The 16,602-nt window shown below is 45.0% G+C and overlaps 8 protein-coding genes across 8 annotated transcripts; 6 read left to right on the top strand and 2 right to left on the bottom strand. All coding sequences in view use genetic code 12, as the record gives it.

Moving 5' to 3' along the window:
* Positions 1–214: 214 nt before the first annotated feature.
* LODBEIA_P21380 (uncharacterized protein) lies at positions 215–3,502 on the bottom strand (the record flags this gene model as incomplete). The annotated part of the gene is made up of 1 exon (XM_066972104.1): positions 215–3,502. The coding sequence occupies one exon, from the start codon at positions 3,500–3,502 to the stop codon at positions 215–217; it is 3,288 nt and encodes a 1,095-aa protein (XP_066829076.1).
* A 577-nt stretch (positions 3,503–4,079) lies between these two features.
* On the top strand, positions 4,080–5,405 carry LODBEIA_P21370 (uncharacterized protein; the record flags this gene model as incomplete). The annotated part of the gene is made up of 1 exon (XM_066972103.1): positions 4,080–5,405. One exon carries the CDS (start codon positions 4,080–4,082, stop codon positions 5,403–5,405), a length of 1,326 nt encoding a protein of 441 aa, XP_066829075.1.
* Positions 5,406–6,293: 888 nt separating this feature from the next.
* Positions 6,294–8,114, top strand: LODBEIA_P21360 (uncharacterized protein; the record flags this gene model as incomplete). The annotated part of the gene is made up of 1 exon (XM_066972102.1): positions 6,294–8,114. One exon carries the CDS (start codon positions 6,294–6,296, stop codon positions 8,112–8,114), a length of 1,821 nt encoding a protein of 606 aa, XP_066829074.1.
* Positions 8,115–8,215: 101 nt separating this feature from the next.
* Positions 8,216–8,578, bottom strand: LODBEIA_P21350 (uncharacterized protein; the record flags this gene model as incomplete). The annotated part of the gene is made up of 1 exon (XM_066972101.1): positions 8,216–8,578. One exon carries the CDS (start codon positions 8,576–8,578, stop codon positions 8,216–8,218), a length of 363 nt encoding a protein of 120 aa, XP_066829073.1.
* Positions 8,579–10,588: 2,010 nt separating this feature from the next.
* LODBEIA_P21340 (uncharacterized protein) lies at positions 10,589–11,350 on the top strand (the record flags this gene model as incomplete). Its single annotated transcript, XM_066972100.1, has 1 exon — positions 10,589–11,350. One exon carries the CDS (start codon positions 10,589–10,591, stop codon positions 11,348–11,350), a length of 762 nt encoding a protein of 253 aa, XP_066829072.1.
* A 390-nt stretch (positions 11,351–11,740) lies between these two features.
* On the top strand, positions 11,741–13,963 carry LODBEIA_P21330 (uncharacterized protein; the record flags this gene model as incomplete). The annotated part of the gene is made up of 1 exon (XM_066972099.1): positions 11,741–13,963. One exon carries the CDS (start codon positions 11,741–11,743, stop codon positions 13,961–13,963), a length of 2,223 nt encoding a protein of 740 aa, XP_066829071.1.
* A 191-nt stretch (positions 13,964–14,154) lies between these two features.
* Positions 14,155–14,517, top strand: LODBEIA_P21320 (uncharacterized protein; the record flags this gene model as incomplete). The annotated part of the gene is made up of 1 exon (XM_066972098.1): positions 14,155–14,517. One exon carries the CDS (start codon positions 14,155–14,157, stop codon positions 14,515–14,517), a length of 363 nt encoding a protein of 120 aa, XP_066829070.1.
* Positions 14,518–14,759: 242 nt separating this feature from the next.
* LODBEIA_P21310 (uncharacterized protein) lies at positions 14,760–15,425 on the top strand (the record flags this gene model as incomplete). The annotated part of the gene is made up of 1 exon (XM_066972097.1): positions 14,760–15,425. One exon carries the CDS (start codon positions 14,760–14,762, stop codon positions 15,423–15,425), a length of 666 nt encoding a protein of 221 aa, XP_066829069.1.
* Positions 15,426–16,602: the final 1,177 nt, after the last annotated feature.

Here is a 16,602-nt window from a genome sequence, read left to right as displayed (position 1 = left end):
GGGTGGGATCTCGTACAACAACAACAACAACAAGTACAAGAACAAGAACCGGTTGGTCCGCTATCACCATACGCAGACATACTCACACACACTGAGACACATACACTCGCACACACTTGTGATAAAAAAGTGGGAGCCGAAAAGATAACTAGGTCACGTGCAAGTATAGACACCAATACTATTAATCTAAACAAGCCTGGCATACATTCTCTACCTATAGACATCTACGCTTTTTCAGGGACCGCCGTGTAGGTTCCTCAAGCTCGCCAGAAATTTGGATCGAGTTTGATAACGATACTTTTCTTGCAGACACTCTTGGCTCATGTTCTAGTTTCGATTTGGAACTTGCCGGTTTTTTCTCTAAACCATTTGAAATCTCGGACACCAACTCATCGGCGAGCTTGTCAAGTTGAACAGGTCTTGCAGCGGTTTCTCTAGTCGACTCTGGCTGGTCAATTAAAGTCTTCTTTTCGACTTTTCCACTTTGGTTGTCTGCATTACTTTGATTTTTTCCATCGATGTGCGGTTTCACGTCGCCCTCAGTTTTCATCTGAACTGCAGAGTGTGCTACTTTGTCTTTCAACTGCCCATGCTGTAAGCTGCTTAGAGAATCGCTGGAGCGACTGCTTCTGTTGCCAACATTTTCGACTAATATTTTACTATTCACCTCGCCTGCGGATGGTGTCTCACTGCTCGAGCCATTGGATGGTAAACTTTCCGCCTTGACGCTTGGGGGACTCTTTTGGGGACTATTTTGGGGATTGTCTTTGATACTTTTTTCAATCCAAGCCGTGATCATTTGGAGCATCTTGGGATGCGGGACAAATTCTTTCTTATCGACCAATTTGTTGATTTGGTCCACCAATTTTTTTGAAATGAGTTTGTTGCCAAACTTCTTGTTCAAGTGCTTGTTAGTGAATACAGGTGTGGGCAGGTTGTCGGGCTCGAGTACAAGGTTAACCACTGGTGACACGGGAGCAGGTGCAGGTGCAGGTACAGGTGCAGGTGTGGCGTCTGGCTCGTCCGATGGCGATTCAGAAGCGAGAGCAGCATCTGGAGTGACATCTGGCTCGTCCAAAGACGAAGTAGGTGAAGCAAGAATGACAATGGGCTCATTTAGGGGACTGGCGACACGAAGAATGTGTGGATCATTATGCGCGGAAAAGCTGGGACTCTCCGACACGGGCAGGAGCGATCTCGATGCTTTGGTGCTCGCTACAGATTTTTCTTCTTTCAAGTGATTGCCATTAGCAAGTGACTGCTCAGCAAAGATAATTTCTCCCTCTTCATGGATATCTTCAGATTTAGGCGATTGGGAAACTTCCTTGGTCTGCACGGTTGCTTCCTCCTCCTCCGGTTGTGTGAGATCCAGTGTCTCCTGTGCTTTGGCTTTGGCCTCCCATTTCGCACCTTCTTCTGGGCCAAAACTTTCATGCACAATCTCAACGACGTCGTCGTGGTCCTCTTCCGACGGAGCTTCCTGTCTGTGCTCCAGCAGCAGGTGCAAATCTAGAATAGTCTGGATCCAAAATATGCGCTCTCTGTTTCTTTCCTGCGCGGGGAATAAATGCTTACTCATATGCAGCTTAAAACTCCTCCATTGGGATTCGCAATCGGTAATCTTTTGCAACCATTTTCTCACATTGTACAAAACATGAACGCCGCAATCATTAAAGTTGTTCTGTTTCGGGACTCGAGCCGAATGAACCCGTATTTGCTCCCTTTTGATGTCAAGATCATACTTGTCCTTGCAGTATCCGATGATAAACAGTTTCAAAGGGACTTTCACGTCGTCTCTGCGCGCGCTCAACGAGTCAAACACAAAGATTTCAGCGAAGGATCTGTGTTGCGCCAGCTGCTCGTCATCATTTGGAGGGCTGGTTTGCTTATCGAGCTCTTTTTTCAACAAGTCCGGTAGATTTCTCACAATGCAACAAAACCAATGCAGATTCTGGTTGATCGGCATGACAACATAGCGAAAACTCATCAAATCAATCTTTTGAAGCCATCGTTTGATGTTGCCGTAATAGTCCGTTTCTCCCAGAGTCGAGGTTCGAGACACAAGCTTTGTGAAAAAAAATGCACTTAAACAGCAAATCTCTTCGGCTGGTACTAGTTTCTGCTTTACGGCCTCTTGAATCAGGTATTTTATACCGAAATCAATCACTCGATCATTAACCCAGTTGTTGCGGAATAGGCTGACAAAGTCTTTATTGGACAATGTCATTTGTACCCCGTCGTAAAACTTGTAATGGAGATCCGGCACTAAGGAGGGGACTTTCTCAGAACCCGAGTGCTTGATGTCCTCAAAAAAGGCTGCAAACTCATCATCCACGCCGTCATCAACGTATTCAATGTCATGAAATCTGCGGGATGACCTTCTCCTTCCATAACCCTCATCAACGAGTTTCAGCATCTTTGATTTGTTGCTGAGCAGAGGGAGATCTCCCTCTGCAATGCTAGTTTCGTGAAAGATGTCTCTGAATGGATGCGTGGTGCTCCTCGTGGCTCGCCTGGGTATAAAGAAGCTGAGAGGATCTCGATTTTTTTCTGAAGGCAGCAGCAAGCGATTTGAAAGGGAGGAGTCTGGTTCCTTTGCAGTGTCCTTGACAGCATCTGCAGCTGCGTCCACGTCTGCATCTGCGTCCACGTCTGCATCTGCGTCCACGTCCACGTCTGCATCTGCGTCCACGTCCACGTCCATGTCCACGTCCACGTCCATGTCCACGTCCACGTCCACGTCAACTTTTGCTTCCACATCCGTCTTCACTTTTGGATTGGGATGCTCAACAAAGTACTTCTTGATTAGGTCGTCGCCCAGGCCACGCGTGGCCGTCATAAATGCAGAATTATCCAAAAAGTGTATTTGATACGCTCGATCTTGAAAGGATAGCATCTTGAGTTGCGACTCAATGTCGATTACGAACCCGTCGACGGGCCGCCCGTTCTCAAATACGGATAGAAACTTCCCGCTCGAGGATATCATTAGATGCAAGTCAAAACTAAACTTGCGTTTAGTTATATGTTGACCCGTGCGGCCGTAGGAGTCTAGAAGCTGCTGTACTTTCGGCGGATCTAGCAATCCTTCGTGCTCCAAATTGATAATTGCGTCATCGCAGTCTTTGACCACGTCCTCCTTACCGCCTTTACCGGTTCTAGTAACACCATTGGTGCCTGCCCCGCTTGCTCTCACACTTTCCGAGGCAAGAGACCTTCCACCGTCTCCATTTCGAAAAGTAGCTGGTTTTCCTGGAATGTGCTCTATGGACAGTCGCTTTTCCTTGGAGCTGTTGTAAAAATTCAATTCCTCGCGACGTTTGCTCGAGTTCAGTATCAGATCCAAGATGACGGAATGGTTGCGGTGGAGGTGGTTCAGGCTGGCAGGCTTCCCCGTTTCGCCGCTCGAGGCAAACAAGTTGTCGCGAGGCAAGGACTGATCATCCCGTCCTAGCTTTTTCCTTCGGGTGATCTCCTTGTTTCCAAAGCCAGTCGCTTCGCCCATCACGTATCAAAGAAGTAAAAATATGCAAAAATAAGCGGTTATAAACGGCATTCAAAAATGTGAGCTTTTGCTCGTGGAAAACCCAAAACGTGGAGTCGAAATATGGAGTGGAATGCAAGAATTGTGGAGTTGTGGGAGGGGTGAACCTCTATGGTAAGGTGGGTGTCCCTCTGTATCGGACGCGCAGTATATAGATGTATGAAAAAGAGACGAAAAAAAATCAAAAAGACAAGCAAAACTCGGTACTTCCCTTTCAGTTTACAGTGTATTGAGCTGTGAAGAGATGATGGGAGGTTTATCGATGCAAAGCAACTTGGAGTTTGCTTACGGGTTCTTGAAACCTGGCACCTTTTCCACCCTTCTCTTGTAGAGCAAAGAGGTTGAAAGTGGATGGAGCATGGTCTGAAATCCAAACGCGGTAGCGCGGTGAACTCAGTCTGGTGGTGGCGACAATGTTGAAAGTACCAAAAAAATATGTATACCGACTACTACTACTACTACCGCCACTTTCCTACCTCATCCATCCATATATTTTACAGCAAAAAGCAGCAAAGACAGCCAGAAGCGCCGCGGAATCATGGGACAAGGACCTTCAGGGATGCCAGGGGGCAACAACCTCAACAAAAAGAAAGACGACAAGAAAAAAGAAAAGCCAAAGTATGAGCCTCCCGTGGAGTCCAAGTTTGGCAAAAAGAGAAGAAAAGGCCCCGACACAGCCGTTAAGTTGCCCAGCGTGTATCCAAACACTAGGTGCAAGTTGAAGTTGCTAAAGTTGGAAAGAATCAAGGACCATCTCTTGCTAGAAGAAGAGTTGGTTTTCAACCAAGAGGCGTTCCAACCCACGGAAGCAAGGCAGGCAGAGGAGAGAGAAAAGATTGACGAGTTGCGAGGCTACCCCATGGCAATTGGGACTTTGGAAGAGATTATTGACGATGACCATGCGATAGTCTCGAGCACTGCAAGCTCGGAGTACTACGTTCCCATCATGTCATTTGTTGACAAGGGTTTATTGGAGCCCGGCTGCTCGGTGTTGCTACATCACAAAACGGTTGCAGTTGTTGGTGTTCTCCAGGACGATGCCGACCCAATGGTTTCGGTGATGAAATTGGACAAGTCTCCCACAGAGTCCTATGCCGATATCGGAGGGTTGGAGTCGCAAATCCAGGAGATCAAGGAATCGGTAGAGTTGCCCTTGACGCATCCAGAATTGTATGAAGAAATGGGCATCAAGCCACCAAAAGGTGTGATATTATACGGTGCTCCAGGAACAGGCAAGACGCTACTTGCCAAGGCGGTGGCGAACCTGACGTCGGCCACGTTTTTGAGAATCGTGGGGTCGGAGTTGATCCAGAAATACCTCGGGGATGGGCCCCGGTTGTGTCGTCAGATTTTCCAGATTGCAGCCGAGCACGCGCCCTCCATTGTGTTTATAGATGAAATCGATGCCATTGGTACGAAAAGATACGAGTCCACCTCCGGAGGCGAAAGGGAGATCCAAAGAACCATGTTGGAGTTGTTGAACCAGCTAGATGGGTTCGATGACAGGGGCGACATCAAGGTCATTATGGCCACCAACAAGATTGAGAGTCTTGACCCCGCCTTGATCAGACCTGGAAGAATCGACAGGAAGATTTTGTTTGAAAATCCGGACGCAAACACGAAAAAAAAGATTTTATCTATCCACACATCCAAAATGAGTTTGGCAGGCGATGTCAACTTGGATGAGATTGTCACTGGTAAAGACGACTTGTCAGGTGCCGATATCAAAGCCATCTGTACCGAAGCTGGCTTGTTGGCGTTGCGTGAAAGACGTATGCAGGTCAAAGCTGATGATTTCAAGTCGGCTAAAGAACGAGTCTTGAAAAACAAGGTTGAGGAGAACTTGGAGGGCTTGTATTTGTAAGTGAGTATATATAGAGGGGGAGGGTATATTTTTTCAATGCACATCGAGAGACGGCCATGGCCTTAGTGTGGATAATTTTGTTGCGTGGGCTCACGATGATCGCAACTGGTAGCTCAATGGCTGCAAAATCGGGTGTGGATGTGGGTGGTTCCCGACATACTAATTCCTGGGTATGGCGTGAAGTCCGAGCAGGACTTGCCATCTTCACGCAATGTCTCTTTTATCATCTCTAGCTAAAGTAATGGTTCTAGAGAGAGGCCCCGGCGTTGTTTAAGAACTGTTCTTTAGGTGAGTTGGACCACGCCAAAGTTTCGCGTGTATATGTCCAAGAACAAGTATCAATTTGAAACCAACATGCCTAGCAGTAAGACGGGAAAAGTAGCTCCGCCTTTGGAACTAGGAAGTATGAGAGGATATTTTGCAAAGATTCTTGACAAAAAAGATTTGGATTCCTTATCGTGCTGTGGCACACTTTCAAGAGAGAAGCTGTGCATTTGAGATTAGTACTATAAAGAAGCCTTGAGCCTTGAATAATTGCAACGACCTTACAGAGATTTTATATAGTTGTTTAATGTATGAAGACACGCGGTTTATTCATTTATTCACCTCGAGGGTCCTGGTCCATGGGACTGACACGAGTGAAGCTGCAAAAAAAAAAAAAATCGGTTGCATGTTTCATGTTGTTAGCACACAATGCCGTGGGGTGCCCGTCTTTTCTCGTTTTACTCACCCGCGACTAAAATCTTGAAAAATTTTGACGTTATGGAATACATGTGTTTCACATCAAGAAGGATGGACGGATGCAATACGTTTCTGTGAATATCATAAAAAAGCAATTGAGTTGAAAGTGAGATATACGCCTTTCTGGGGTTCTTGAAGAACAGGAGGATGCGAATATTTTGGCAGTTGTTGAGCCATGCAGCCAAAAGTCATGCTATACGACCAATTCCAAAACTTCCTGTCAAACTTTCTCAGCCTACTTTGCCTGTGACGGTCAAAGTGAGTCCAAATGTTTCGAAAAAGCAAACAAAGAAGAAGGTGCAGCTTGCTGTCGCGAGTGTCTCCAACTTGAAGCAGAATAGTGGTGATCATGGGCCACAGGTTAGCAATAAGGAATTGGAACTGGCGAAACCTACGACAACTGAAGCTACGACAGCGGACGAGAAAACCTTGACTGATTCTCATCTACTGGCAGGATCTGCCAAAAAAAAAGTGGAAAAAGTGAAAACAAAAAGGCGAAAGTCGAAGACGAAACTAAAAACTGGCCCTTTGCCGGTTAAAAAGAACCTCTCTGAATCAAAACAGCTGGAGGAAAAAAAAATCTGCGGAAGAAAGTCAGGAGGTAACAAGAAGAAAGACAAGTTCAAGCCAGTCACGGGGATCGTGGACGTGCTCGGTGGTCTACCTCTCTTCTTTGCAAACCATAAAACAGTCGATGTCGACGGAACTCCCATAGAAATCATATACCGCGACTTGAGTATTCAGGCAAGAGCCAATGTGAAAAAGTTGCACACGGAAGTTGAAGACGATTACAAAGGTTCCCGGTTCGTAAACTATGATGAAATTGTCGCTGCTGGCGGGAGCGGGTACGAGCTCAATTCGGATTCAAGCGAAATCCACGTTGGTTTGATATGTCGAGAGTCCAAGTCGCTAGTGACGCATTTGCTCAAATTAGAGTCTGCAGCGACACGGAATTTCACTAACAGAACCGCGTGTGAAGTGTTGAACAGTATTGGAAGTCTGCTTGTTTATGAGCATTTGATCAAGTGGTGTTTTTTCGGCAACCAGAACATGGATGAAATCGCGCACAAGTTTCGCCTCAAATGTAGCAAACTACGATTGAAAAAATGCAATGGCGGCGAAAAAGAAACAGACGATGGAAAGAAGAATGTTTCCTATTATGTGGGTGCCTTTCCTATCAACCAATTTTTGGCCATGCTTTATTTGGAAAAGAAGGACCACGAGCAGGTGCTATTTCAATATCTAGAGCCCGGGGTCGATTTTCGCTCAGAGACGGAGTTGAACATTTTACATGGCAAGGAGGCAAATGCTTTATTTGAGTTTCTAGAGACATCCACACAAACGTTGAACATGAATCTCTTTGGACAGACGGCAAAGCATACGTTTATGAGTCCGCTTCCGAAGCGACTTCCATCGATACCCAAATTTCAGCAAAAATGGTCCTATGACTTGACTCGCATTTCGCTACACTATCCCGTGTGGTATCACAAGAACGCCAGTGCAGAATACCAGAGCATAGGACAGTCGGTGAAAGGGCTCGATGCGTTGGGAGACACGATTTTGAAGCGGTACTCAGCAGAGTTTTTGATTGGTTATCACCAGCGAAATCGGAAATTTGCATTCAGCATGGACGATGTGCATTTCTTAAACAGCAACATCTTGTTTACTCGGCTTTGCTTGTCGTACAAGTTGCACGAAGGAGTCACTGGCAAAACCAAAACCATGTGGGAAAAGGCCATCACCACCATGAACCACGATAAAGTCAATGAGTTGATGGGGGACATGTTTGAGCGCTTGGTGGGCGTGTCCCATATCGACGACCATCTCAAATGCAAGGAATGGGTGTTTGGAATCTATGAATGTGTTGTGCAAAACCTCATGACTGAAAAAGATGGCGTGGAGATTATTGATAAAAGGAAATACTTGAAGCTTTACAAGTACCACATCAACAACTCCACAATGTATTAATACAGACCAACAAAAATAAATAGATGGACAACAGCCTGGGATCTGACTCTTATACTGGTAAATTTTTTTTTTTTTCTTTATTTTGTTTTTTGTTTCTATTTTCAAGTTTTAGGAGGAACAAAGACCTTGGTGCCCTTTTTGAGCATCATGACTGTAGTCTCCTTGAATCCAACTTCCTTGCGGCACAAGGGACACAAGCCTCGCCCCTTCAACATGTGCCCGCGGTTTCTTCCACGAGAACTGCTTATGCTTTGCTCTATGCACTCTAGACAGAAGATGTGGCCACAGCTGGTGGTGGTTGCCACGGTCACGTCGTCAAAACAGATGGGGCACTGGATGTCAGCTAGCTTCTTGGTGACTCGATGGCGTGAACAAGAGTCATTTTCGTTTTGGTTGAACCCGGTGATTTCAATCTCGCCATCTTCTTCATCCGACGTGAGTTCTATCAACGTGGGACTTGACATGTGTCCTTATTATTGGATAAAGCCTCGTAGGGGAGGAAAAAAGTAGCAGCAGGAGTAGGCCAAGGGAGAGGGCAGGAGGCGGAGGCAAAGTAGCATAGGGGTTAAGAAGTATCTACCTGTGTGTATGTATGCCCTCTCTCTGTGGGTTGATTGAAATTTGTTCCAAATGTCAATGTCGTGTACATGTGGCCAGAAATTTATAGAGTATATGCAATAGTGGCAATAGGGACTTATATGCAGGTCTCCGGTTTGTTCCTTTCCTTTTTGCAGCCGCCTAAAAACACCAGGGTATTTTTGTTGATAACCATTCCCTTTAAATTACCCACACAGGTAGAGACGTTGCAACATTGTTTATGTTTTCTGATAAGACACATTTGGATTTGCGGGCTCAAGATAGTCGAGCAGCTTTCCCGTTTGTGCTGAAGCTAAACGGTGTTTCACAATACGAGTAACCCGGCAAGACATTGCGCAGCTGAAAAGAACGGCCAATTCATCTTGCAATTGATTAGTTTTTTTGCGCCCAATTTGCAACAAAAAATGAAAAAATGGGGAAAAAAAAAACTGCTACATCCAACACTCGAGTTTGTTTCGACACCAGGGTCCTCTTGTGAGAACTTCTTGGCCAAGATCAAAGACAGACCCTCTCGATTCTGGAGGAAGTGGTAGTAGATGACTAAAGTTTTGTCTTCGTGTCGTACCTTTGGGAACGTTTTTGACAATCGAGCTTCAATAATTACGAGACGGCCAAATGACGTCATTTGCAACCAACTGTCTTTATGCATGCACGTGAGACGAGCTTTGTGTATTGCTTCAACCCGGCCAGTCTTAAACATGAACAATGCCCCCCCAATGAACGCTGCACTATCCGGTTATGACCGTATAATGAAACGGGCGTTGGAAATGGGCGCTGGGAATGGACGTCTGGAACGCGCTGGCAACGATCCAGCGAGAATAGCACATGGTGGAACCGCCGTCTTCCTTAATTTTTTTTTTTTTTTCTATCCATGCCAAGGGGGTGTGAGGCCGCTTTGCAAAAGATTTCAGTTGGATCAACCAGAACTCGCAAGATGTATCTTGAAATCTGAAAAAGAAAAGAGTGAGACAACCAGATATAATTCCACTGTTTTTTCCCAATGCTCATAATATAGTAGAAAGGGGGCTAGCATCTGAACTTTGTTTTCTAGGCCTTGACTATTTTCCCAATGGCTTAGGTTGGGTTATGCCGCCCCCCTCCAAGCGCTCTCCCTTTCTTTCTTATTGTTAAATGCCTCACGAATGAATGTGATAAATCGGGCATACTAAACAGCGTCTAGAGAAAGTGACATCTTTTCGATCCTGGATTTTTCCAACTGGATTCAACTAAAGTCCTGTCAGCGGCCCTTCCGTGCATGAGGTTCCTGGCGATGACGACATGTATCTGATTGGAAACCAGAGCTTTTTAGGGGTAAAATAGCACATCTATAGCACAATGCCTATTTTGCCCGACTTGTTTCTTGCCAACGGTTCTCTTCAGATAAGCATTGGCTTTTGCAAAGCCAAGGTTCCTAGGCTACATTGTATGCAGCTTACATACAGACATTTACACAGACACACGCGCACGGTGGTGTTGATGTCGTCGTCGTCGTCGTCTTCTCCTTCTTCTGCTTCAACTTGAATATTGCTTGGTTTTGATACATTTTTAACCCATTCTACATCACACCCTGATTTTCTTTTTTCATGTTCCTTTCCCTCTGCTATTGGAAAACGGGCACCCGCGAGTTCTACACATTAGTGGTTTGCCTGACATTCCATATTCCCACGGAATTGTAGCGAAGGGCATCTTGTTCTCGATGTAATAATAGATTCAAAGCAAAAAGGTATAAATTGCAAGGGAAATCCCACCTGTAAACCTCGATCTTTCCTCTGCAATTATTCACGAACTAGGGGTAACTTTTCGTTAAGGCTTCCATCTAGTGTGCTATACCCAAAAGTTTTTTATACTCAAGCGCCAAACAAAAGTATTCAAAAAAAATGACTAAACCACAACAGCCAGCTATTTTCTACTGTCACGCAGCCTTGTTTGACTGCGATGGTACTTTGGTCAACTCCACCGGTGCCATTTCTGAATTCTGGAGAGAATTCGGTAAGACAAGACCACACGTGAACCCAGAGGAAATCATTAGAACATCTCACGGTTGCCGTACTTTCGATGTCATCAAGAAATGGTCGCCGGAAGATGCCGAAGCTGAACAAGTCACTAAATGGGAAGGTGCCATTCCAGACTCGTTTGGCCAGCACGCTAAGGCTATCCCAGGTTCGGTTGAGTTGGTGAAGGCTTTTGACGAGCTTTCGTCAGAGACCAAGGATGGTAAGCAGAAGTGGGCCGTGGTGACATCCGGTACCTTGCCCTTGGCTACCAAATGGTTGAAGTTGCTTACAATTGAAAAACCAGACGTTTTCATTACAGCCGAAAAAGTGACCAAAGGTAAGCCTCACCCTCAAGGCTACCAGAATGCTAGAGAGCACTTGGGCTACGGCTCGGAACACGCCAAGGTGGTTGTGTTTGAAGACGCCCCAGCCGGTATTGAAGCTGGTGAAAAAGCCGGTGCCATGGTTGTGGGCATCTGCTCGACTTATGACCCCGAAAAAGTCAGGAAGGCTGGTGCCAACATTGTCGTTAAGGACTTGACCAGTTTCCACATTGAAGGTTACAACAAGGAGACTGAGGAGTTTAAAGTGGTGGTTGACGATTACTTTTACGCTGATCCAGTGTTTTTGGAAGAATCTGCTTAAGAATATTTTACTTCATTGGCGAATGAGTTTGTCGGGAATGAACAATGTACATTAGAGATAGATAGATATATTTATATTAGAGTTACTGGTTTCTTAATACAGGGAGTTGCATCTTTTTTTTTTTTTTTTTTTTTTCGAACCAAGAGTAGCCGTTTGTAGACTGAAGACTAAAAACAAACTCTAGCAAATAAGATGATCAAAGCACCAGCTGAGCTGTCCACGTCTTTAGGCGGTTCATCAGATAACTGATCTCATTTACTTTCCATGGCTATATCGAGAGCATCGCGATCAGTGTCGCAAAATTTCAAGATGCCTTTGTCGTGTTGGAGTTTTTTTTTTGAAAATTTGCGACATTCTTGTACGATGGGCTTGGGCAGAAAATTATCTGAGATGCATTTTTGGCAGCCAACAAAGAGTCCACTTTCAAATATATGTCCTGCCACCATGTCTGAGCCGAGTCTATACAACCAGTACCCCATCACTGCGTTACCGAGAGTGAATGACGTTGAGATAGAGGAAAAATTGGTGATTTCGCAGGTTGACACCGCCGAGGGCACCGCTTTGTCGGTGGTAGACTTTGCCGTTTCGAAATCCATGATCTCATCGTATTTGGTAAGGCCGAGTCCAAAGCTTCTATGGTCGTATTCGTTGAAGCCATCGGTGGTTGTAGACTGCATGGACGTGATAGCTAGGGGCGACAAGAAGTTTTATCTATGTGGTTTGACGGATCGAAGGAGTTTTCAACTTTTGCTCGTGGAGACAAACTTGGGACTCACCAAGGACGGAAATCTTGAGATAAATACTAGCAAGGAGTACGACTTGAAGCTAGCTGACAGGGCCACTGGGGTGAAGTTTTTAGGTCCCAACACTATTGCAGTGGCATATCGCAGCGGAGGCGCCGAGATTGTCGATTTTCAAAAACAGCAAAAAGAAGAACAAAAAGGAGGCCTCACTTTTAGTGGAAACAAGACGAGCAGTGACGTTAAGCAAGAGGTGGTGTATACCTCGTTCATCAGTGACATGGAGCTGAAACTTTTATTAACCGTGTCCAAGAGTGAAAACAAGTTCATCTACAAATTAACTTCGTTGGAACAGAACAAGCCTGTATTTGAACTCAAAAGCGTCCAGCGGGAGGAGGCAAGTCAAAACTGCATATTCACATACGTGGCTGGAATACTTTTTCGATGCCAGGGCTCTGAGATTGAAGCATTGTCCATCACCAATTTCCAGAGCGTGCATCGAATGTCGGTTGAAACAATTTTAGAATCTGACAGCGCCTTGTCGATGAGGGCTGTTGCTCCCGATAGAGTCCTCCTTGGTAGTGGGAACAAGATTTTTTTGATAAATGTCAAGTTCCGGGCTCTACTAGCAGAGTTTGTATCAATCTCAAGCTTTTCCGACCATGTGCCTGACAAAGTGTATGTTGGTCAAGCGATAGCTGTCAAGGGACAATCGCAAAACACTTGCGCGACGTCGGCGTTTTATTTGAATTTGAAGAACAAGGATAACAATTTGTACTTGAATGTGATTGACTTGAACGTGGGGTTGAACAAATTGAGCGAGTGTCTTGGCAAGGGCTTGAACAAACTGAAAGAGGACAACATGCATAACATGAAAGAGTTGTATGATGATGATGATGCAACCGGAACTATTTCAAATGGCCATTCAGGTGGCGCAAAAAAGACGGAGCTCCAAGAGGTTCTTGAGAGCTTGCGGGAATCGCAAAAGTCAAGAGACATCGCCAGTTGGGAATCGATTTTGATCCCCTATTTGAAAAACCAAAAGTCGTGGGAAGACATTAAAAGGAAAGGAGCCAAGTCGCCAAAGAGGGACAAGGTCTATCAATTCAAGGAGTTTGAAGTGGAAAACGACAGAATCGTGGATATCAGCTTCATCGAGTCCTTGTTTGAGTTGATATTCGCCAAGAACCCGTTGAAGTTCCGAGACACGAGCTTCATACCGGAGTACACGTTGATGTATTTATTGACCAACCCGATTTTCCCCAAAGAATACGCCAGGGACCTTATTCCCTTGTTGGCGTCCATCGGAAACAAGACATTGATGAGACAAGCAGTCAACACCTGTTTGAATATTCCATTGTGGGATCTTCTCCAGCATATTCTCAAGGATAACGATTTGAGTGTTTTGACCGACCTCATTAATCGAGTTGTTTCGGAATTTCCCACTGAGGAGATCAACGTGACATTCAAAAAGGTTATTGAGTCGCAGGATCAAAGTGTCGATTTGATAGAGTTGATCAATAAGCTTTTGGCATCGAAAACGTATAGCTGTTGGGTACTAGTTGAAGTTTTGATCAACGTGAACGGGTTGTTCACGTGGAGCAACGAGAACATTGAGAATTTAAACAGCATAGTCGACTCAAAGCTTCAGAATCTTGATGTCAATGCCTACAACTTGACATTGGTGGAGCAGGTGCAGTTGAAAAAGAACCAGTATGGGAAGAGCCACCGTAGCAATAGCGGCACCAGCAGCAGCGGCGATGCCGAGGATGGAATATTGTCTATAACCGACCAGACGAATTTGGCAAGCACCAAGGTGGATGTGGTTGATGCCAAGCTACCTCTTTATTTGGTTGAGACGCTAGATATATAGTTTGAGGGTCACACTAGACAACATAGAGAAACTTTTGCGGTAAACTTGACGATTTTCTTTATGTAAGTATTTGCAGTTGTAAAAGCAGCGCGCGAGTGAAAAATTCACGAAACATGAGAAACTCGTGAAACTCGTGAAGCTCCCCACACCACACATACAATCTTCTTCTTTTTATTTTCACAACAATCACAATGTCAGCCAAAGCAGCTTATAAAAACGCATTAAAGTCGATACATTTTGTTTTCAAAAATGATATACCGGTGCAGCAAGCAGCGAAACTGCAAGTGAAGTCGGAAATGATGGCCAAGTCGCAACTATCTGACCCGCACGAGATCCAAGAGGCAGTAGAGAAATTAAACGCCGTGAGCAAATTCCTCGTGCAGAATCTTGTGCAGGGTGAATTGCAGCTGAACGGGAGGTATTTCCTCAATTTCCATGATCAGACTGAGTTGGGAGACAATGAAAGTATAAAGAATAGCAAGAGTGAGATGGGCAGTTTGAGCGGTGCCAGGGGAAAGAGTATACGGGGTAGTGCTGCTTCAAAGTGCTCCTGAGGCAGGATACCAGGGAGGATTCGCAGAGGTTGATGAGTCTAGTTGAGGGGAACGGACGGTTGGACAAAATTGTGGGTATCTTTCTTGTACATAAATGTGAGTTTCAATAGACACGTATAGTTGAGCCCATGCGTGAAAAAGTTATGGTCTCTGTAAACAGCCCCACCACGGCGTTGAAGCACCCTTTTTTTTTTTTTTTTTTCAAATAGACCTATTTTCTCCAACAGACAAACACACAGTTGATGACTGATGAGACGAATAAACGAAGAGATGTGTTGATCTCTAAAGCATTATCTTATTTGCTCCGGCACGGAGCTGTGAAGGAAAAATTAGACATTGACAGTAGTGGCTACGTGCCCATTGCGCAGATTCTCAACCATCAACGATTGAAAAGTTTCAAAACGACGAGGGAGGATCTAGACCGCATAGTCAAGGAGAATGACAAACAGCGATTTGCCATTGATGAATCTGGCGATTTGATCTGTGCCAATCAAGGACATTCGCTTTCCTCGGTTTCGCAGCCGCCGGAGTTTCAGCTCATGACTCAGCAGGAGTTGTCCAATTTGCAAGTTTTCCACGGTACTTATATCAAGAAACTTGCGCAGATTAAGCAAACTGGCGGGTTGAGTCGCATGAAACGGAACCATATCCATTTGACATGTGATGAATACAAGAGTATCTCGGGCGTGAGAGTTTCTGCCGATTGCTTGGTCTATATTGATACTGACTTGTGTATTGCCGCGGGGTTGAAGTTCTACAAGAGTGCCAACGATGTGATTTTGACACCGGGGGATTCCGAGGGGTTGATCAAGTGGGAATACGTGAGCAAGGTCATTGAATTGAGGAAAGGCAAAGGCAAAAGCAAAGGCGAAGGTGAAGTTGCGTTGGAGAAGATGCAAGATAGATGACGAGAGAAGGATGGAAAAAAGGAGCCCAAAACTCGTCTGTCTGTCTTTAAACGCCATCTTTTGCAATAGTCAAAGCACATGGTGGTTTTGCTGCAAATTATCTTGAAAGTCTCGAGCAATTTTCGATGGTTGATAGCTGCGGCACTGTGTTTTTCAAGGCAAGGTTGCAAGGTTGCAAAGTCTGTTTGTTTGTCTGTTTGTTCCCCAGTCCGAATTTCAGGAGACTACTATGGTTCTCTCAGTCAGCCTGATATATTTTTGAGGAATGACGACATCTAGAGCTGGCGAGCCGCTAGCTTCTAACTACTTGCTCGTTTGTTTTAAGTAAGCGGGATGGAAATTTTGGCTCAAGAGGTTGCTAGTTACGGAATCTGGGTCTGTAAACGCAAGTGAGTAGGTGAGTAAGTATGTAAGTAATTAAGCAAAGAGCTGGTCTGGATAGTTCCTAATTGTATTTAAAAAAAGAGGCAACCAAGGGCAATTTCAACTCCGTGGTTGCTCTTGGAGATTGAAATGGCCTACATTGCTCTGGATGAAGTTTCCAGAACCAAAAAAAAAATAAACACGGTGTATTTGCAATGTCAGAGTGAAGAATGAAAGAACCGCTTGCATCTACTGGGGGTCGGTCCTCGTTGGCCATTGGCCATTTCCATCAGGAAGCAGAGTACTGGATGTTTCAACAATCGATGATTCTCTCTGCGCCAACTTTACTTTCTTTTTCCTCCCTGAACCAGCATTACTCCGAAAACAAACAAAAGAATACAAAAAAAAAGAAAGAAACGGAGATGAAAGTGGTGAGTCAGAGCAATCCTAGCTGAAACTCGCCACCGTCACCAAAGGGGCCAGATTTAATTGAAAATTTGGGTCGAGATGTAATGTGTTTCAGGCAATAATCCACGTTAAAAAGATCCCCACCTTTTGTTTTTTTTTTTCTTTCTTTTATTCATTCGGGGTGTGTGTTTAGGTGGAATGTGAAGAAAAGAAACGGCCACGGGAGGCCCTTCTGTAGTTCTGGAAGTGCTCTATGCTAGGGGGAGAGACAGACAGAGAGAGAGAGGAAGGGATCGTCACCAAAAGATCTTGAAGAAGCAAGATTGCTATTGTAGTGGGACTTCTAGATGTCAATAGTCGCAACTTTGAATGCCGTGAGAAAGGGGAAAAAAACGAAAAAACGGTC

The sequence above is a fragment of the Lodderomyces beijingensis genome (assembly GCF_963989305.1).
Source record: "Lodderomyces beijingensis strain CBS 14171 genome assembly, chromosome: 3".
Lineage (NCBI taxonomy): Eukaryota > Fungi > Ascomycota > Pichiomycetes > Serinales > Debaryomycetaceae > Lodderomyces > Lodderomyces beijingensis.
Note: the sequence above shows the minus strand (reverse complement) of the source record. Positions and strands in the feature narration are given on the sequence as shown.